The sequence below is a fragment of the Coregonus lavaretus genome, assembly GCF_964263955.1.
Source record: "Coregonus lavaretus genome assembly, contig: HAP1_SCAFFOLD_445, whole genome shotgun sequence".
Lineage (NCBI taxonomy): Eukaryota > Metazoa > Chordata > Actinopteri > Salmoniformes > Salmonidae > Coregonus > Coregonus lavaretus.
In genome coordinates this window covers 22,438-45,129 of record NW_028159343.1, presented here as the reverse complement: position 1 = coordinate 45,129, position 22,692 = coordinate 22,438, and the positions used below count along the sequence as shown (strand labels likewise).

Genomic DNA, 22,692 nt, shown 5'->3' with positions numbered 1-22,692 from the left:
ATGGCAGGGATTAAATGAGCTGGACTTGGGTCATTGATAAGTCATTGTCTCAACGCAGCCTTATAATGATGTGAAAGGATCCAGGAACCCAAAAGGATTTGGGTGGATCCCATCCTCCTTATAATATTAGCTTTGTTTCCAGAAGGTATCAAAATTGTCCATAAATGTTAAACCCACAGAGCTGCAATAGTCTCATAGCCAGTTATGGCTAAAAGTCTGTTGAACCGTTGTCTTTATTATTATAGCAAATAGAGTCTTATCTGTATTATTATAGCCAATAGGGTGTTGTCTTTATTATTATAGCCCATTGGGTCTTATCTTTATTATTATAGCCAATAGAGTCTTATCTGTATTATTATAGCCCATAGGGTCTTATCTTTATTAATATAGCCGATAGGGTCTTATCTTTATTATTAAAGCCAATAGTCTTATCTTTATTATTATAGCCAATAGAGACTTATCTTTATTATTATAGCCCTTCTTGCCTTGTCTCTCAGATCTCTCTCTCTCTCTCTCTCTTTGTCTCTCTCTCTTTGTCTCTCTCTCTGTCTCTCTCTCTCTCTCTTTGTCTCTCTCTCTTTGTCTCTCTCTCTCTCTCTCTCTCTCTTCTTCTCTCTTCTCTTCTCTTCGTCTCTCTGTCTCTCTCTCTCTCCTCTATCTCTCTCTCTCTCTCTCTCTTCTCTCTCTCTCTCTCTCTCTCTGTCTCTCTGTCTCTCTCTCTCTCTCTCTCTCTCTCTCTCTCTCTTCTCTCTCTCTCTCTCTCTCTCTCTCTCTCTCTCTCTCTCTCTCTCTCTCTCTCTCTCTCTCTCTCTCTCTCTCTCTCTCTCTCTCTCTCTCTCTCTCTCTCTCTCTCTCTCTCTCTCTCTCTCTCTCTCTCTCTCTCTCTCTCTCTCTCTCTCTCTCTCTCTCTCTCGACTGACAGGCATCCAGCTACAGCTCACTGTAATACAGACATCAGAGGAGTGGTGTGTGTGTGTGTGTATGTGCCTGTGTGTGTGTGTGTGTGTGTATGTGCCTGTGTGTGTGTGTGTGTGTGTAGTACGGAACTGTTCTTTGTCTTCAGGAGAAAATCAAAGACTCAGTTAATCTCCTGTGAATCTCTTGGGAGAAAAATCCATAAGAACAAAGACAGAAAAGAGAGAATTGTATAAATAACTATTACAATGACTAAGCAACATTTACTATAACACAACCACCACACAACCACCACACAACCACCACACAACCACCACACAACCACCACACAACCACCACACAACCACCACACAACCACCACACAACCACCACACAACCACCACACAACCACCACACAACCACCACACAACCACCACACAACCACCACACAACCACCACACAACCACCACACAACCACCACACAACCACCACACAACCACCACACAACCACCACACAACCACCACACAACCACCACACAAACACACACACACACACACAATCTCTCTCTCTCTGAACTCTGATATTACACAGGTACTTAAGGAGTAGGAGAAGGGGTTTGCTAGTTTGTTCTCATGTAACGAAAATGTGGCATATTTTTAGGAATAATTTTATAAAGACATAAGTTCCCTGAGAACTAAAATGGAAAATACAATGTTAGAACCCTCTTATATATGTAACCTGTACTCAAACGAGGAGCTGTCTGTGGCAGAAGTTAAGAAGGTGATTGACGCTGCCTCCTCTCCTTGTTCGGGCAGGCTTCGGCGTTCATCGTCACCGGCCTTCTAGCCACTGCCGCTCCTCATCTCATCATTGCATTTGTTTTGTCTTGTTTATTACACACACCTGGTTCATATCCCCTCATCAGTACATGTATAAGTATTCCTTCTGCCCCCCTTGTCTTTGTGTGTGATTGTTTATTGTGGAGTTTATTATAGCTCGGTGGAGCTATTGTATTTTGTCTCGCCGGGATATTCACCCATGTGCCTTGTTTTCTCCATTGTGCCGTATTTACCACACTGGAGTGTTTTACACATTGCTGCGTACCGCTGTTTTACCGAATAAACCAATTATTCTGTGATTTACCCTCCTGTGCCTGACTCCGTCTAAATCACCCGCCACAGAATCACACACCCAACAGCATGGAGTCAGCAGGAAACGGGAATATGCCTGGAGTCGTGGAGCAGGTCCGGGAGCATTCCAACATGCTAGCCAGCTTGGGCAAAGCGATGGATCGGGTTCTCCAGGTCATCCAACGCCTGGATAGGAGAGGACCCGACCCTTCGGGAACAGCTGAGCGACCGGATCCAGCCACCCACACTCCAGCACCCAGAGGGATTCACCTATCCCGACCGAGGGATTCCTCCTGCAGCTGGACCTCTATTTTTCCACCATCAACCCAGCTCCCTCGGAGCGGGAGAAGGTGTCCGCACTCGTCTCCTGCTTCTCGGGGAAAGCCCTGGAGTGGGTCAACGCGGTCTGGAGTGAAGGAGGAGATGCGTTGGACAACTACGGGGTGTTCGCTCGCCTCTTCCGGGCAGTCTTCGATCATCCCCCCGAAGTAAGAGAGGCCGGCAAGTGCCTGGTCCATCTTAGGCAGGGGACGAGGACCGTGCAAGACTTTGCCCTGGAGTTTAGAACTCTAGTGGCGGGGTCTGGGTGGAACGAGCAGGCCCTCATCGACCACTTCCGGTGCAGCCTGCGGGAGGACTTCCGAAGGGAGCTAGCCTGCTGGGATACCACGTTGACCTTCAACCAGCTAGTGGACATGGCCATCCAGTTGGACAACCTTTTGGCTTCCAGAGGACGTTCTGGAAGGGGCCTGCCAGTTTCACCCCCCTGCCACCCGGATCACGTGCCGAAGGAGCTGGGTGGTGCAGCGATCCGGGAGAACGGAGGACAACAGATCCAGTGTCACTCTTCTGGCAAGAGAGGACATTCTGCTGCACGCTGTCGTCAGCATTGTTCTGGGTTTGGAGGCGGCAGGCAGGGCACTCTCGTGTCACCCTAGGTAGCGCAAACCCACACTCGTTCAGAGCCCTCTGCTGCGTACTTCACCATACACGTCAACTTCCCTGAGCACAAGATAGTTCCCCAGTGTAAGGCACTGGTCGATTCAGGCGCAGCTGGGAACTTTATGGACAGGTCTTTAGCTAATAGGTTATGTATCTTATTGGTTCCCCTACCCATTCCATTTCCCATCAAAGCACTTGACAGTCAACCATTAGGGTCAGGTTTTGTTAGGGAGGTTACAGCACCAGTCACAATGATTATGTAGGAAACCCATAGGGAGCAAATCACTTTTTATATTATTGAATCCCCTAATTTCCCTGTTGTGTTGGGTCATCCCTGACTCTCACTACACGACCCCACCTTTTCATGGCCGCAGAGGGTTCTCACGGAATGGTCATGAGAGTGTCAGGGTAGGTGTCTAGCTGTTTCCGTTGGTGCAACCACAGTGGAAAGTCCAGACACTACCTCCACTGTGCGCATTCCCCCTTGAATACTTAGACTTAGTGCACACGTTTTCCAAAATGCAGGCGATCAAATAACCACCTCATCGGGCGGGGGATTGCGTGATAAACCTCTGGTAAGATGCTGTGCCTCCAAAGAGTCATGTCTATCCCCTGTCGCAGGCTGAAACGGAGGCAATTGAGACATACGTCTCCGAGTCCCTGCGCCAGGGGTTCATACGTCCCTCCACTTCACCTGCCTCCTCTAGTTTATTTTTTTTTGTGAAGAAGAAGGACGGAGGTCTGCACCCTTGCATTGATTACTGGGAACTTAATCAAACTATCATTCGCTATAGTTACCCTCTACCCCTCATCTCCTCTGTTATAGAATCAATGCATGGGGCGCGCTTCTTCACGAAATTAGATCTCCGGAGTGCGTACAACCTGGTGCGTGTCTGGGAGGGGGACGAGTGGAAGACAGCATTCAGCACAACCATGGAACATTACGAATATCTGGTGATGCCGTACAGGTTGATGAATGCTCGTCTTCCAGTCCTTTGTGAACGAGGTGTTTCGGGACATGCTTGGTCACGGTGTGGTGGTCTACATCGATGACATTCTGGTGTATTCCACTACGTGCGCCGACCGTGTGTCACTGGTTCGCAGAGTGCTGGGCCGACTGTTGGAACATGACCTTTATGCCAAGGCAGAAAAGTGTCTGTTTTTCCAACAGTACGTCTCCTTCCTCGGATACGCATTATCACCTCAGGTGTGGAGATGGAGGGCGACTGCATTTCAGCCGTGCGTAATTGGCTGACTCCAACCACGGTAAAGGAGGTGCAGTGCTTTATTGGCTTTGCCAATAACTATCAGAGGTTTGTCCGGTGCTTTGGCAAGGTCGCAGCTCCCATCACCTCTCTGTTGAAGGGTGGGCCATCCCGGCTCCGCTGGTCTGCTGAGGCTGACAGGGCTTTCAGTAACCTGAGGGCTCTGTTCACCACAGCCCCGGTACTGCCCCATCCCGATCCATCATTACTGTTCGTAGTGGAGGTGGATGTGTCCGAGGTAGGGATAAGCGCTGTCCTATCTCAATGCTCGGGCACTCCACCCAAGCTCCGCCCCTGTGCCTTCTTCTCTAAGACGCTCAGCCCGACGGAACAGAACTACGACGTTGGTGATTGGGAGCTGTTGGCTGTTGTCAGAGCCCTGACCATGTGGAGGCACTGGCTCGAGGGGACGAAACACCCTTTCCTCATCTGGACTGGAACCCTCGCCAGGCCAGGTGGGCCTTGTTCTTCACCCAGTTTGATTTCACGTTGTCATACATACCAGGTACGAAGAACGTGAAGGCACGGCTGTACGACACAGAGGAGAGGCCCATAGACAACACCCCCATACTCCCGGCCTCCTGCATTGGGGCGCCGGTAGTGTGGGCGGTGGACGCGGACATAGAGCGGGCGTTACGCACAGAGCCATCTCCACCTCAGTGCCCAGCTGGGCTGCAGTACATGCCATTTCTTGTCCGTGATCGTCTGATCTATTGGGCACACACGTCCCACTCCTCTGGTCACCCAGGTATCGGCTGAACAGTGTGCTTCCTGATATTATGTGCAGTCCTGTTATTATGTGCAGTCAATTGGTGTAAAAGATGGAGACTCATGATCAACCAGACAAAAACACAGATAATGCATTTTAGAAAACCAGGTACTAAGAGAAGTGTTTTTCGGTTTTGTTTTGGTGAAGACATTCTTGAGTTTACTAGCGATTATAAATATTTGGGTATTTTTATTGATTAACATATTACCTTTCCATACGGAACATCTGCCCTGGCCGACTCAGCAAGAAGAGCTCTTGGGTGAGTTATAGGAAAATCAAAAACACTCAAAGATATTGGTTATGCTACGTATTCTAAACTGTATCAGACATGCGGGTGTCCTTTTCTGGACTATTCAGCAGGAATGGGGTCTTAAGAGGTATCTCAAAAATGAACATGTCCATAACAGAGCAGTATGTTACTTTTTAGGTGTCCACAAGTTTGCGCCTATACTTGCAATATCTGGGGACATGGGCTGGGAACCCTGCGGGGATAGATGGAATGCGTGTATGGTGAGACTTTGGAATAGACTGTTGGATATGCCAACTGCCAGAATAGCTAGTAAAGTTTTTAAATGGGATCTATCCATAGGGGGATCCTGGGCAACTGTTATGTCTGACCTTTTTCAACAGTCTGACTGTGAACATCTGTACGAAAACCAAATTATCGGCAGGATAGAACGGCAGCCTCTGGTAAGACAAGCCTCTGGTAATCGGCAGGATAGAACGGCAGCCTCTGAAGAGTCATTTTCCTGTGCGTTTTAGCTGCCAACTTTACGTTATTTTCCGTTTTTCCATCGCAACTTTTTTTCCCTTATTCAACTTTTTCACTCCGGACGCTTTATCTGGACATGGCTCATCAACATCTTCAACAGCCGAAGCTAAGTAGTAACATTAACATGATGTCTTTTAATTGCAGTCGCTGTACTCATAATATACAGGAGAATTCTCGCCTTACGGCGAGAATAGCTGTGCTACAAGCCCAGCTTCAGACGCAATCGTTAGGCAAGAGTATTATCAGTGTAGGAAAGGAAGAAACAGCGTCTGTGCCACCAGTAAGTACAGACAGTAACGTTAGTATAACTCCCCCCGCACAGTCCCTGCAGCCGGACAACTTTCTCATGGCTTCTGGAGGGAAATACTGTTGGAATGCTCAACCGGTGTCGCTCATTCAGCCGACAGAAACCTTCAACCGGTTTTCCCCATTATGTAGCGAGTCGGAGTCTGAGTCTGAGTCTTCTCTAGTCTCTACTCCTCCCGTTACGGGGTCTGAGACGCCGAAGGCTCCCACCATTAGCTCTGACAAATTGAAAACCCTAGTCATTGGCGACTCCATTACCCGCAGTATTAGACTTAAAACGAATCACCCAGCGATCATACACTGTTTACCAGGGGGCAGGGCTACCGACGTTAAGGCTAATCTAAAGATGGTGCTGGCTAAAGCTAAAACTGGCGAGTGTAGAGAGTATAGAGATATTGTTATCCACGTCGGCACCAACGATGTTAGGATGAAACAGTCAGAGGTCACCAAGTGCAACATAGCTTCAGCGTGTAAATCAGCTAGAAAGATGTGTCGGCATCGAGTAATTGTCTCTGGCCCCCTCCCAGTTAGGGGAAGTGACGAGCTCTACAGCAGAGTCTCAGCACTTAATCGCTGGTTGAAAACTGTTTTCTGCCCCTCCCAAAAGATAACATTTGTGGATAATTGGCCCTCTTTCTGGGACTCACCCACAAACAGGATCAAGCCTGACCTGCTGAGGAGTGACGGACTCCATCCTAGCTGGAGGGGTGCTCTCCTCTTATCTACCAACATAGATAGGGCTCTAACTCCTTTAGCCCCACAGTGAAATAGGGTGCAGGCCAGGCAGCAGGCTGTTAGCCAACCTGCCAGCTTAGTGGAGTCTGCCAATAGCATAGTCAGTGTAGTCAGCTCAGCCATACCCATTGAGACTGTGTCTGTGCCTCGACCTAGGTTGGGCAAAACTAAACATGGTGGTGTCCACCCTAGCAATCTTATTAGGATAAAGACCTCCTCCATTCCTGCCATTATTGAAAGAGATCGTGATACCTCACATCTCAAAATAGGGTTACTTAATGTTAGATCCCTCACTTCAAAGGCAGTCATAGTCAATGAACTAATCACTGATCATAATCTTGATGTGATTGGCCTGACTGAAACATGGCTTAAGCCTGATGAATTTGCTGTGTTAAATGAGGCCTCACCTCCTGGTTACACTAGTGACCATATTCCCCGTGCATCCCGCAAAGGCGGAGGTGTTGCTAACATTTACGATAGCAAATTTCAATTTACAAAAAAAAAAATGACGTTTTCATCTTTCGAGCTTCTAGTCATGAAATCTATGCAGCCTACTCAATCACTTTTTATAGCTACTGTTTACAGGCCTCCTGGGCCATATACAGCGTTCCTCTCTGAGTTTCCTGAATTCCTATCAGACCTTGTAGTCATAGCAGATCATATTCTAATTTTTGGTGATTTTAATATTCACATGGAGAAGTCCACAGACCCACTCCAAAAGTCCTTCGGAGCCATTATCGACTCAGTGGGTTTTGTCCAACATGTCTCTGGACCTACTCACTGCCACAGTCATACTCTGGACCTAGTTTTGTCCCATGGAATAAATGTTGTAGATCTTAATGTTTTTCCACAAAATCCTGGACTATCGGACCACCATTTTATTACGTTTGCAATCGCAACAAATAATCTGCTCAGACCCCAACCAAGGAGCATCAAAAGTCGTGCTATAAATTCTCAGACAACACAAAAATTCATTGATGCCCTTCCAGACCCCTTCTGCCTACCCAAGGACGTCAGAGGACAAAAATCAGTTAACCACTTAACTGAGGAACTAAATTTAACCTTGCACAATACCCTAGATGCAGTTGCACCCCTAAAAACGAAAAACATTTGTCATAAGAAACTAGCTCCCTGGTATACAGAAAATACCCGAGCTTTGAAGCAAGCTTCCAGGAAATTGGAACGGAAATGGCGCCACACCAAACTGGAAGTCTTCCGACTAGCTTGGAAAGACAGTACCGTGCAGTACCGAAGAGCCCTCACTGCTGCTCGATCATCCTACTTTTCCAAATTAATCGAGGAAAATAAGAACAATCCAAAATTTCTTTTTGATACTGTTGCAAAGCTAACTAAAAAGCAGCATTCCCCAAGAGAGGATGGTTTTCACTTCAGCAGTGATAAATTCATGAACTTCTTTGAGGAAAAGATCATGACCATTAGAAAGCAAATTACGGACTCCTCTTTGAATCTGCGTATTCCTCCAGGGCTTAGCTGTCCTGGATCTGCACAGCTCTGCGAGGGCCTGGGATCGGGAGAGACACTTAAGTGTTTTAGTACTATATCTCTTGACACAATGATGAAAATAATCATGGCCTCTAAACCTTCAAGCTGCATACTGGATCCTATTCCTACTAAACTGCTGAAGGAGCTGCTTCCTGTGCTTGGCCCTCCTATGTTGAACATAATAAACAGCTCTCTATCCACCGGATGTGTACCAAACTCACTAAAAGTGGCAGTGATAAAGCCTCTCTTGAAAAAGCCAAACCTTGACCCGGAAAATATAAAAAACTATCGGCCAATATCGAATCTTCCATTCCTCTCAAAAATTTTAGAAAAAGCTGTTGCGCAGCAACTCACTGCCTTTCTGAAGACAAACAATGTATACGAAATGCTTCAGTCTGGTTTTAGACCCCATCATAGCACTGAGACTGCACTTGTGAAGGTGGTAAATGACCTTTTAATGGCGTCAGACCGAGGCTCTGCATCTGTCCTCGTGCTACTAGACCTTAGTGCTGCCTTTGACACCATCGATCACCACATTCTTTTGGAGAGACTGGAAACCCAAATTGGTCTACACGGACAAGTTCTGGCCTGGTTTAGATCCTACCTGTCGGAAAGATATCAGTTTGTCTCTGTGAATGGTCTGTCCTCCGACAAATCAACTGTACATTTCGGTGTTCCTCAAGGTTCCGTTTTAGGACCACTATTGTTTTCACTATATATTTTACCTCTTGGGGATGTTATTCGAAAACATAATGTTAACTTTCACTGCTATGCGGATGACACACAGCTGTACATTTCAATGAAGCATGGTGAAGCCCCAAAATTGCCCTCGCTAGAAGCCTGTGTTTCAGACATAAGGAAGTGGATGGCTGAAAACTTTTTACTTTTAAACTCGGACAAAACAGAGATGCTTGTTCTAGGTCCCAAGAAACAAAGAGATCTTCTGTTAAATCTGACAATTCATCTTGATGGTTGTAAAGTCGTCTCAAATAAAACTGTGAAGGACCTAGGCGTTACTCTTGACCCTGATCTCTCTTTTGACGAACATATCAAGACTGTTTCAAGGACAGCTTTTTTCCATCTACGTAACATTGCAAAAATCAGAAATTTTCTGTCCAAAAATGATGCAGAAAAATTAATCCATGCATTTGTTACTTCTAGATTAGACTACTGCAATGCTCTATTTTCCGGCTACCCGGATAAAGCACTAAATAAACTTCAGTTAGTGCTAAATACGGCTGCTAGAATCCTGACTAGAACCAAGAAATTTGATCATATTACTCCAGTGCTAGCTTCCCTACACTGGCTTCCTGTTAAGGCAAGGGCTGATTTCAAGGTTTTACTGTTAACCTATAAAGCGTTACATGGGCTTGCTCCTACCTATCTTTCCGAGTTGGTCCTGCCGTACATACCAATACGTACGCTACGGTCACAAGACGCAGGCCTCCTAATTGTCCCTAGAATTTCTAAGCAAACAGCGGGAGGCAGGGCTTTCTCCTATAGATCTCCAATTTTATGGAACAGTCTGCCTACCCATGTGAGAGACGCAGACTCGGTCTCAACCTTTAAGTCTTTACTGAAGACTTATCTCTTCAGTAGGTCATATGATTGAGTGTAGTCTGGCCCAGGAGTGTGAAGGTGAACGGAAAGGCTGGAGCAACGAACAGCCCTTGCTGTCTCTGCCAGGCCGGTTCCCCTCTCCACTGGGGTTCTCTGCCTCTAACCCTGTTGCAGGGGCTGAGTCACTGGCCTGCTGGTGCTCTTTCATGCCGTCCCTGGGAGGGGTGCGTCACTTGAGTGGGTTGAGTTACTGACGTGATCTTCCTGTCTGGGTTGGCGCCCCCCCCCCCCTTGGTTTGTGCTGTGGTGGAGACCTCTGTGGGCTATACTCGGCCTTGTCTCAGGATTGTAAGTTGGTGGTTGGGGATATCCCTCTAGTGGTGCGGGGGCTGTGCTTTGGCGGAGTGGGTGGGGTTATATCCTTCCTGTTTGGCCCTGTCCGGGGGTTTCTTCGGATGGGGCCACAGTGTCTCCGGACCGCTCCTGTCTCAGCCTCCAGTATTTATGCTGCAGTAGTTTATGTGTCGGGGGGCTGGGGTTAGTTGGTTATACCTGGAGTACTTCTCCTGTCTTATCCAGTGTCCTGTGTGAATTTAAGTATGCTCTCTCTAATTCTCTCGTTCTCTCTTTCTCTCTGAGAACCTGAGCCCTAGGACCATACGTCAGGACTACCGGGCATGATGACACCCTGCTGCCCCCAGTCCGCCTGGCCTTGCTGCTATTCCAGTTTCAACTGTTCTGCCTGCGGCTACGAAACCCCTACCTGTCCCAGACCTGCTGTTTTCAACTCTAAATGATCGGCTATGAAAAGCCAACTGAGAGACCTGAGCCCTAGGACCATACGTCGGGACTACCGGCCGTGGTGACTCCTTGCTATCCCCAGTCCGCCTGGCCTTGCTGCTATTCCAGTTTAAACTGTTCTGCCTGCGGTTATGGAACCCCTACCTGTCCCAGACCTGCTGTTTTAAACTCTAATGATCGGCTATGAAAAGCCAACTGAGATTTATTCCTGATTATTATTTGACCATGCTTGTCACTTATGAACATTTTTGAACATCTTGGCATGGTTCTGTTATAATCTCCACCCGGCACAGCCAGAAGAGGACTGGCCACCCCTCATAGCCTGGTTCCTCTCTAGGTTTCTTCCTAGGTTTTGCCTTTCTAGGGAGTTTTTCCTAGCCACCGTGCTTCTACACCTGCATTACTAGCTGTTTGGGGTTTTAGGCTGGGTTTCTGTACAGCACTTCGAGATATTAGCTGATGTAAGAAGGGCTATATAAAATAAAATTGATTGATTGATTGAATTAAGGGAGTCTTATGTCACTACTTCCTCCGAGGCTGCCTCCTCTCCTTGTTCGGGCAGGCTTTGCCGTTCGTCGTCCCCGGCCTTCTAGCCACTGCCGCTCCATATCTCATCATTCCATTTGTCTTGTCTTGTCAATTACACACACCTGGTTCATATCCCCTCATTAGTACATGTATAAGTGTTCCCTCTGCCCCCTTGTCCTTGTGGGTGATTGTTTATTTGTGAGAGTAGTGTAGCTCGGTGGAGCTACTCGTACCTTGTTATTGCCGGGGTAGATATTTCCCATGTGCCTGTTATTGTTGGAGCTACCTTTACCTTGTATTGCCAGGGTAGATTTTCCCCTGTGCCTGTTTCGTTTGTCGCTATCCAGCGCTATTTGTGTACGACGGAATAAACTCTGCATTCGGTGATTACCCTCCTGCGCCTGACTCCTTCTATCACACTCATCACAACATAGATATTATTAAAAAACAACTGTTGATGCAATATGAAAAAAAAATGGGTGAAGGAGATGAATCATAAACCCAAATTGAGAACCTTTTGTTTGATTAAGGGTGAATTTGTGTGTGAGAGATGTATTATGTATAACCTACCTAAAAGCAAGAGATCACTATGTGCACAGGTAAGATCAGGGATATTGCCTCTGCGTATTGAAACAGGTTGGTATTGTGGTGAAATGGAGGAGGAAAGACTATGTAACTATTGTGACCTTGAAGAAATAGAGAATGAAACTCATTGTGTCCCTTCTACCACGATATACACTTGCTCTTACACCAGAAAGGACACCACATATACCCTGACATTATGTGGCTGAGCGTTGAGGAGAAACTGAACTGTTTTTTTGTCCATTGTGTATTTCCGTTTGCGGAATATTTAGATAAAGCCTGGAATAAAAGAAAAAGGTCTTCCTATCATTAAATTGTAAAAATATTTAGCTTCTATGTGGTAAATGGTACGTGTGTACATAGATTGTGTATAGGCTTGTCTCCCATATGAATCTTCTCTTTGTGCCAGGCTGGGTTCATTTTTCTGTTTTTATCTATCTGTATATGTTATGTATGTATGTATGTATGTATGTATGTATGTATGTATGTATGTATGTATGTATGTATGTATGTATGTATGTATGTATATTATCTTACTACTCGAGGGATATAATTATTGTTTGAATAACCTTAATAATTATTATGTATTGATTTTTACCTTACATTTGTTCACTCTTTATGCAATGTGCAATGCAGAGAACACCAGAAGAAGAATTATCACTGAATTACCACAGTGAATTATTGTAATGTTTGTTTATGTGTCAATCATCCCATTGGGGGATGGGTTGCCAATTGACGATTTCACACAAAAATAAACAATAATTTATTTGTTCATGCAGAATAGGCTCTGAATGTCAACAACAGGAATCAGGCCAGAGGTGTCCCACTCTCTTGGCACACCAGGGGGAAGAGAGAGACAGAGAGAGACAGGGGAGAGGAGAGGAGAGGAGAGGAGAGGAGAGGAGAGGAGAGGAGAGGAGAGGAGAGGAGAGGAGAGGAGAGGAGAGGAGAGGAGAGGAGAGGAGAGGAGAGGAGAGGAGAGGAGAGGAGAGGAGAGGAGAGGAGAGGAGAGGAGAGGAGAGGAGAGGAGAGGAGATATCCCACTGGGAGAAGAGAGGGATACGTTTGGTTCCTAATGTCAGGAAGGACAGCAATAATAGAGCCATATGAGGATTAGGGGGTTAGTTCCTATGGTAAGAAAGGACAGAAGGACAGATAGACTAGAGCCAGAAGGGGCTGGGGAACCTAGATTCAGTAGTCAGTGAGGATAGGAAGCACCAAGTGGGAGTACGGACACACTACATTATGGATATGGAAATGACATGCTGTACATGCTGTATGTATGATGCAGATCTAACCATGGCAACCTGGACATCTTATGTCACTCAGTAGGAGTAAAAAGGTAGGAGTGTATAATATAAAGGTAGGAGGTTAGGGGATGTATAATATAAAGGTAGGAGGTTAGGGGATGTATAATATAAAGGTAGGAGGTTAGGGGATGTATAATATAAAGGTAGGAGGTTAGGGGATGTATAATATAAAGGTAGGAGGTTAGGGGATGTATAATATAAAGGTAGGAGGTTAGGGGATGTATAATATAAAGGTAGGAGGTTAGGGGATGTATAATATAAAGGTAGGAGGTTAGGGGATGTATAATATAAAGGTAGGAGGTTAGGGGGTGTATAATATAAAGGTAGGAGGTTAGGGGATGTATAATATAAAGGTAGGAGGTTAGGGGATGTATAATATAAAGGTAGGAGGTTAGGGGATGTATAATATAAAGGTAGGAGGTTAGGGGGTGTATAATATAAAGGTAGGAGGTTAGGGGATGTATAATATAAAGGTAGGAGGTTAGGGGATGTATAATATAAAGGTAGGAGGCTAGGGGATGTATAATATAAAGGTAGGAGGTTAGGGGATGTATAATATAGAGGTAGGAGGTTAGGGGATGTATAATATAAAGGTAGGAGGTTAGGGGATGTATAATATAAAGGTAGGAGGTTAGGGGATGTATAATATAAAGGTAGGAGGTTAGGGGATGTATAATATAAAGGTAGGAGGCTAGGGGATGTATAATATAAAGGTAGGAGGTTAGGGGATGTATAATATAACTAGATTATAATACATAATAAATTGCTTCACTGTGCATCTGCCTCTGCATTGCTGCTCTTTGGAGTTTTACGCTGAGTACTTTTTACTTTGTGATGACTGCTGATATTAAAGGGCTTTCTAAATACATTTGATTGATTGATCCGCTGCCAGTGGACCAGTAGACGGAAGACGGGCAGAAGACACTATAGTAGGCCTATTTATTAATGGACACTATAGTAGTCCTATGTATTAATGGACACTATAGTAGGCCTATGTATTAATGGACACTATAGTAGTCCTATGTATTAAAGGACACTATAGTAGTCCTATGTATTAAAGGACACTATAGTAGTCCTATGTATTAATGGACACTATAGTAGTCCTATGTATTAATGGACACTATAATAGTCCTATGTATTAATGGACACTATAATAGTCCTATGTATTAAAGGACACTATAGTAGTCCTATGTATTAATGGACACTATAATAGTCCTATGTATTAAAGTGAATGCGATACTATTCAGTTACCTGGAGAAGACTGGTCACTAGATGCTACCAGGGTAGCAGGGGTGGGCCGACGTCTTCTGATCTGAAGAGAAACAGACGGAACTGCCATCAGTATTCAAGAAATCAAGAAAAAGTAAAGTAAGAAACCAAGAAAAACACAATAAGATTTTGTGCTGGTGGTGTTTGCTTTGAATTAAGATGTGTTGTGAGGTTCAAGAAGACTCCAACAACCGTATTGCACCCACACGAACAGCTCACCTCATCCTCAACTCCCTCAGTTTCACACACACACACACACACACACACACACACACACACGCACACACACACACACACACGCACACACACAGCAGCAGCAGTTCTGAGCTGTAGCTGCCAGCCTTGCTGAGTAAGGACGAAAGACATGTGAGGTCCAATCCTACTGTTTCTAAATGCTGAAATCTGCAATTACAAAACAGTCTAGTCTGCTTTCTGTTCACAGCCAGTATCCCACACAGTGTTATTTATGCGTATCCTGTACTGGAGTGACAAAGACAGTCAGCACCTTGATGATAGTTTTACAGCCAGACTTAGTAGGCTTCTTCCCCTGTTATCACTATTAAATATAGCCTACAGGTAAGAAGGAAGACAAGATGGCATTCACAAAACAACACAGTTGCAAAACTCCTAACCCAACCGAGGTTGAGTTGCAAAACAGCCTACACACAGAAACAAGCAATTGAGGCTGCGTTTACACAGGCAGCCAAATTCTGATGTTTTTATTGGCAAAAGAGCTGATCCGATTGGTCAAAATATCATAATTGGGAAACCAGTGTAAACGCAGCCTTTGTGATCTTTGAAATGCATATGTTACCACTAAAGAAAATGCTTCCCTAATAAGAGTTGTTGGCAGTTGATGTTATTCTTCAATAACACAGACCCCAAAGCAAATCAAGGGGAGAAAAATATATGTATTCAAAGAGAACAAATCATAGTTGTTATGCTGGAAAGTAGATTGTAAAGTGAGGGAAAAAAGTATTTGAGCCCCTGCTGATTTTGTACGTTTGCCCACTGACAAAGAAATTATCAGTCTATAATTTTAATGGTAGGTTTATTTAAACAGAGAGACAGAATATCAACAAAATAATCCAGAAAAACGCATGTCAAAAATGTTATAAATTGATTTGCATTTTAATGAGGGAAATAAGTATTTGACCCCCTCTCAATCAGAAAGATTTCTGGCTCCCAGGTGTTTTTTATACAGGTAACGAGCTGAGATTAGGAGTGCTCCTAATCTCAGCTCGTTACCTGTATAAAAGACACCTGTCCACAGAAGCAATCAATCAATCAGATTCCAAACTCTCCACCATGGCCAAGACCAAAGAGCTCTCCAAGGATGTCAGGGACAAGATTGTAGACCTACACAAGGCTGGAATGGGCTACAAGACCATCACCAAGCAGCTTGGTGAGAAGGTGACAACAGTTGGTGCGATTATTCGCAAATGGAAGAAACAAAAAAGAACTGTCAATCTCCCTCAGCCTGGGGCTCCATGCAAGATCTCACCTCGTGGAGTTGCAATGATCATGAGAACAGTCAGGAATCAGCCCAGAACTACACGGGAGGATCTTGTCAATGATCTCAAGGCAGCTGGGACCATGGTCACCAAGAACACAATTGGTAACACACTACGCCGTGAAGGACTGAAATCCTGCAGCGCCCGCAAGGTCCCCCTGCTCAAGAAAGCACATATACAGGCCCGTCTGAAGTTTGCCAATGAACATCTGAATGATTCAGAGGAGAACTGGGTGAAAGTGTTGTGGTCAGATGAGACCAAAATGGAGCTCTTTGGCATCAACTCAACTCGCCATGTTTGGAGGAGGAGGAATGCAGCCTATGACCCCAAGAACACCATCCCCACCTTCAAACATGGAGGTGGAAACATTATGCTTTGGGGGTGTTTTTCTGCTAAGGGGACAGGACAACTTCACCGCATCAAAGGGACGATAGACGGGGCCATGTACCGTCAAATCATGGGTGAGAACCTCCTTCCCTCAGCCAGGGCATTGAAAATGGGTCGTGGATGGGTATTCCAGCATGACAATGACCCAAAACACACGGCCAAGGCAACAAAGGAGTGGCTCAAGAAGAAGCACTTCAGCCTAGCGAGTCTCCAGACCTTAATCCCATAGAAAATCTGTGGAGGGAGCTGAAGGTTCGAGTTGCCAAACGTCAGCCTCAAAACCTTAATGACTTGGAGAAGATCTGCAAAGAGGAGTGGGACAAAATCCCTCCTGAGATGTGTGCAAACCTGGTGGCCAACTACAAGAAACGTCTGACCTCTGTGATTGCCAACAAGGGTTTTGCCACCAAGTACTAAGTCATGTTTTGCAGAGGGGTCAAATACTTATTTCCCTCATTAAAATGCAAATCAATTTATAACATTTTTGACATGCGGTTTTTCTGGATTTTTTTGTTGTTATTCTGTCTCTCACTGTTCAAATAAACCTACTATTAAAAGTATAGACCGATCATGTCTTTGTCAGTGGGCAAATGCACAAAATCAACAGGGGATCAAATACTTTTTTCCCTCACTGTATACAGTGGGGGAAAAAAGTATTTAGTCAGCCACCAATTGTGCAAGTTCTCCCACTTAAAAAGATGAGAGAGGCCTGTAATTTTCATCATAGGTACACGTCAACTATGACAGACAAAATTAGAAAAAAAAATCCAGAGAATCACATTGTAGGATTTTTAATGAATTTATTTGCAAATTATGGTGTAAAATAAGTATTTGGTCAATAACAAAAGTTTCTCAATAATTTGTTATATACCCTTTGTTGGCAATGACACAGGTCAAACGTTTTCTGTAAGTCTTCACAAGGTTTTCACACACTGTTGCTGGTATTTTGGCCCATTCCTCCAAGCAGATCTCCTCTAGAGCAGTGATGTTTTGGGGCTGTCGCTGGGCAAAACAGACTTTCAACTCCCTCCAAAGATTTTCTATGGGGTTGAGATCTGGAGACTGGCTAGGCCACTCCAGGACCTTGAAATGCTTCTTACGAAGCCACTCCTTCATTTGCCCGGGCGGTGTGTTTGGGATCATTGTCATTCTGAAAGACCCAGCCACGTTTCATCTTCAATGCCCTTGCTGATGGAAGGAGGTTTTCATTCAAAATCTCACGATACATGGCCCCATTCATTCTTTCCTTTACACGGATCAGTCGTCCTGGTCCCTTTGCAGAAAAACAGCCCCAAAGCATGATGTTTCCACCCCCATGCTTCACAGTAGGTATGGTGTTCTATGGATGCAACTCAGCATTCTTTGTCCTCCAAACACGACGAGTTGAGATTTTACCAAAAAGTTCTATTTTGGTTTCATCTGACCATATGACATTCTCCCAATCCTCTTCTGGATCATCCAAATGCACTCTAGCAAACTTCAGATGGGCCTGGACATGTACTGGCTTAAGCAGGGGGACACGTCTGGCACTGCAGGATTTGAGTCCCTGGCGACGTAGTGTGTTACTGATGGTAGGCTTTGTTACTTTGGTCCCAGCTCTCTGCAGGTCATTCACTAGGTCCCCCCGTGTGGTTCTGGGATTTTTGCTCACCGTTCTTGTGATCATTTTGACCCCACGGGGTGAGATCTTGCGTGGAGTCCCAGATCGAGGGAGATTATCAGTGGTCTTGTATGTCTTCCATTTCCTAATAATTGCTCCCACAGTTGATTTCTTCAAACCAAGCTGCTTACCTATTGCAGATTCAGTCTTCCCAGCCTGGTGCAGGTCTACAATTTTGTTTCTGATGTCCTTTGACAGCTCTTTGGTCTTGGCCATAGTGGAGTTTGGAGTGTGACTGTTTGAGGTTGTGGACAGGTGTCTTTTATACTGATAACAAGTTCAAACAGGTGCCATTAATACAGGTAACTAGTGGAGGACAGAGGAGCATCTTAAAGAAGAAGCTACAGGTCTGTGAGAGCCAGAAATCTTGCTTGTTTGTAGGTGACCAAATACTTATTTTCCACCATAATTTGCAAATAAATTCATTAAAAATCCTACAATGTGATTTTCTGGATTTTTATTCCTCAATTTGTCTGTCATAGTTGACGTGTACCTATGATGAAAATTACAGGCCTCTCTCATCTTTTTAAGTGGGAGAACTTGCACAATTGGTGGCTGACTAAATACTTTTTTTCCCCACTGTATGTTAATTCTTCCCTGTCCTCAATGTTTCTCCACTGAACAAAGAGACAGGATTTAGTTTATAGCCTCAAGCCTAGCATGTGGCTGACCAATTATAATTCCTTGTAATAAAATTGGGCAAATGGCCAAATACCAAGTATCCCATTTCAGGCTCAACGTATAGACAATTTGGACCAATGAGAACTTGCCACATGTAGCTATGAGTCCCTGGTTGGAACCCCTACACAGATTCCAAACAGATGTTGAACTGAAAAACAACTATTTCCATTGATCGTTAATTCCCTCTTGACCTCTAGTCCTCTGCTTTGTGTATTTATCTTCAAATATTTTTGACTTCAAATAGTCTTGCTCTGCTTTCGATGTCATCTCCTTGATGACACACTGCTTACTAGTCAATGTTAGCTCCTTGATGACACACTGCTCACTAGTCAATGTTGTCTCCTTGATGACACACTGCTGCTCACTAGTCAATGTTGTCTCCTTGATGACACACTGCTGCTCACTAGTCAATGTTGTCTCCTTGATGACACACTGCTGCTCACTAGTCAATGTTATCTCCTTGATGACACCCTGCTCACTAGTCAATGTTAGCTCCTTGATGACACCCTGCTCACTAGTCAATGTTAGCTCCTTGATGACACACTGCTGATCATTAGTCAATGTTAGCTCCTTGATGACACACTGCTGCTCACTAGTCAATGTTATCTCCTTGATGACACACTGCTAGCTCACTAGTCAATGTTATCTCCTTGATGACACACTGCTAGCTCACTAGTCAATGTTATCTCCTTGATGACACACTGCTGCTCACTAGTCAATGTTAGCTCCTTGATGACACCCTGCTCACTAGTCAATGTTATCTCCTTGATGACACACTGCTGCTCACTAGTCAATGTTATCTCCTTGATGACACCCTGCTCACTAGTCAATGTTAGCTCCTTGATGACACCCTGCTCACTAGTCAATGTTAGCTCCTTGATGACACACTGCTGATCATTAGTCAATGTTAGCTCCTTGATGACACACTGCTGCTCACTAGTCAATGGTATCTCCTTGATGACACACTGCTCATTAGTCAATGTTATCTCCTTGATGACACACTGCTAGCTCACTAGTCAATGTTATCTCCTTGATGACACACTGCTTCCTAGTCAATGTTAGCTCCTTGAAGACACATTGCTGCTCACTAGTCAATGGTATCTCCTTGATGACACCCTGCTCACTAGTCAATGTTATCTCCTTGATGACACCCTGCTCACTAGTCAATGTTATCTCCTTGATGACACACTGCTGCTCACTAGTCATTTTATTTATTTATTACTTGCACCAAAGAAAACAAGTGATAAACAACAATACAGATTTTTAAAGAAATGGTGTGCAGGTTGGAAGCCCAAGGGCTGACATGAAAACCACACCACAAAAAAACAATATACAATACATGAGTACAAAAATAAAAAAGGTTTGTTAAAACAGATAACAAAACCTACTAATTATAAATGTAGAAATTATTATTATTCATTTGCTTTATGTGTGTGTGCATTTGTGCATGTGAGTGGGTGAGAGTTAGGCTGTATGGAGGAGATTACTGAGTAGTCAATGTTATCTCCTTGATGACACACTGCTGTTCAGTAGTCAATGTTATCTCCTTGATGACACACTGCTAATTGGGTATTCAGACCTAAAGAGGCTTAATTTCCTTTCACACACAGCCAGAGAAAGACTGTGTATAAGAAGCAACTTCTCTCTCTCTTTCTTTCGGTCTATCTTTCATACCAGATGCAGAGACTAGGAAAGCATATTTGGGTCAGTGAAAAGCACTGTATAAAACCCATGTATTTTTATTGCTATTAGAAGTGTCCCACTGGGCACACACTGGTTGAATCAACGTTGTTTCCACGTAATTTCAATAAAATGACATGGAACCAACGTGGAATAGACGTTGAATTGACGTCTGTGTCCAGTGAGGTCAGTGTTGTTTTCATGTATACAGGAACATTGCTCACCTCATATCCTGTCTGTCGAGGATATTAAAAGGTTTCTCTCTTTTGTGTGTTTGTGTCAATACCTTTTCATGTTCACCCACCTCACATCTTAAGAGCCACTCCAGTACCTCTCTCCTCAAGATTCCCTCCAGCCCTCCCCTACTCCTACTCATTCCATTGATATTCATCCAGCATGTGTGTGTGTCAATTTGTGTATGTTTATAGTGTGTGTGCTGAGTGATTACATTAACCTGTGCTTGTGTGTGTGTGTGTGTGTGTGTGTGTGTGTGTGTGTGTGTGTGTGTGTGTGTGTGTGTGTGTGTGTGTGTGTGTGTGTGTGTGTGTGTGTGTGTGTGTGTGTGTGTGTGTGTGTGTGTGTGTGTGTGTGTGTGTATGTGTGTGTGTGTGTGTGTGCACCATGGAGTTGGCTCACAAACACAATGAGTCTGTGCAGGACTGATGAAGCCTTCACTGATCACTCCGCTCACACACGCATACCATATCTTACCATACCATACCATAATACCATATCTTACCATACCTTAATACCATACCATACCATATCTTACCATACCATACCATAATACCATATCTTACCATACCTTAATACCATACCATATCTTACCATACCATAACCATAATACCATACCATATCTTACCATACCATAAACTTAATACCATACCATATCTTACCATACCATAACCTTAATACCATACCATATCTTACCATACCATACCATAATACCGTACCATATTTTACCATATTATAAACTTAAAACCATACCATATCTTACCATACCATAACCTTAATACCATACCATATCTTACCATACCATACCATAATACCATACCATATCTTACCATACCATAACCTTAATACCATACCATATCTTACCATACCATACCATACCATAATACCGTACCATATTTTACCATACCATAAACGTAATACCATACCATATCTTACCATACCATACCATAATACCGTACCATATCTTACCATACCATACCATAATACCATACCATATAATTTACCATACCATAAACTTAATACCATACCATATCTTACCATACCATAACCTTAATACCATACCATATCTTACCATACCATACCATAATACCATACCATATCTTACCATACCATACCATAATACCATATCTTACCATACCTTAATACCATACCATACCATATCTTACCATACCATAACCTTAATACCATACCATATCTTACCATACCATAACCATAATACCATACCATATCTTACCATACCATAAACTTAATACCATACCATATCTTACCATACCATAACCTTAATACCATACCATATCTTACCATACCATACCATAATACCGTACCATATTTTACCATATTATAAACTTAATACCATACCATATCTTACCATACCATAACCTTAATACCATACCATATCTTACCATACCATACCATAATACCATATCATATCTTACCATACCATAACCTTAATACCATACCATATCTTACCATACCATACCATAATACCGTACCATATTTTACCATACCATAAACTTAATACCATACCATATCTTACCATACCATACCATAATACCATACCATATCTTACCATACCATACCATAATACCATACCATATTTTACCATACCATAAACTTAATACCATACCATATCTTACCATACCATAACCTTAATACCATACCATATCTTACCATACCATACCATAATACCATACCATATCTTACCATACCATACCATAATACCATATCTTACCATACCTTAATACCATACCATACCATATCTTACCATACCATACCATAATACCATATCTTACCATACCTTAATACCATACCATATCTTACCATACCATAACCTTAATACCATACCATATCTTACCATACCATACCTTAATACAGGGTTTCCCAAATTCAGTCCTGGGTACCGCAAGGGGTGCACATTTTGGTTTTTGGCCAAGCACTACACATCATCAAGCTTTGATTATTTGAATCAGCTGTGTAGTGCTAGGGCAAAAACCAAAACGTGCACCCAGGGGGGGCCCCAGGACCGAGTTTGGGAAACACTGTATTAATACCATACCAAGCCCCCAGTAGCTGCTCTCATTGACACACACACACACACACACACACACACACACACACACACACACATACACACACACACACACACACACACACACACACAGCCCCCAG

At 43.9% G+C, this 22,692-nt stretch overlaps 1 protein-coding gene across 1 annotated transcript in view; it reads right to left on the bottom strand.

The window, feature by feature from the left end:
- The window catches only part of LOC311122977 (protein phosphatase 1 regulatory subunit 1A-like), a gene marked incomplete at both ends in the record, with an annotated part of 70,599 nt that overhangs the window by 25,473 nt on the left and 22,434 nt on the right, over window positions 1–22,692 (bottom strand). The window contains one exon of the mRNA XM_084197270.1: window positions 14,350–14,410. Within this exon, the coding sequence (XP_084053396.1) occupies window positions 14,350–14,410 (61 nt within the window). The remainder of the gene's footprint in view (window positions 1–14,349; window positions 14,411–22,692) is intronic.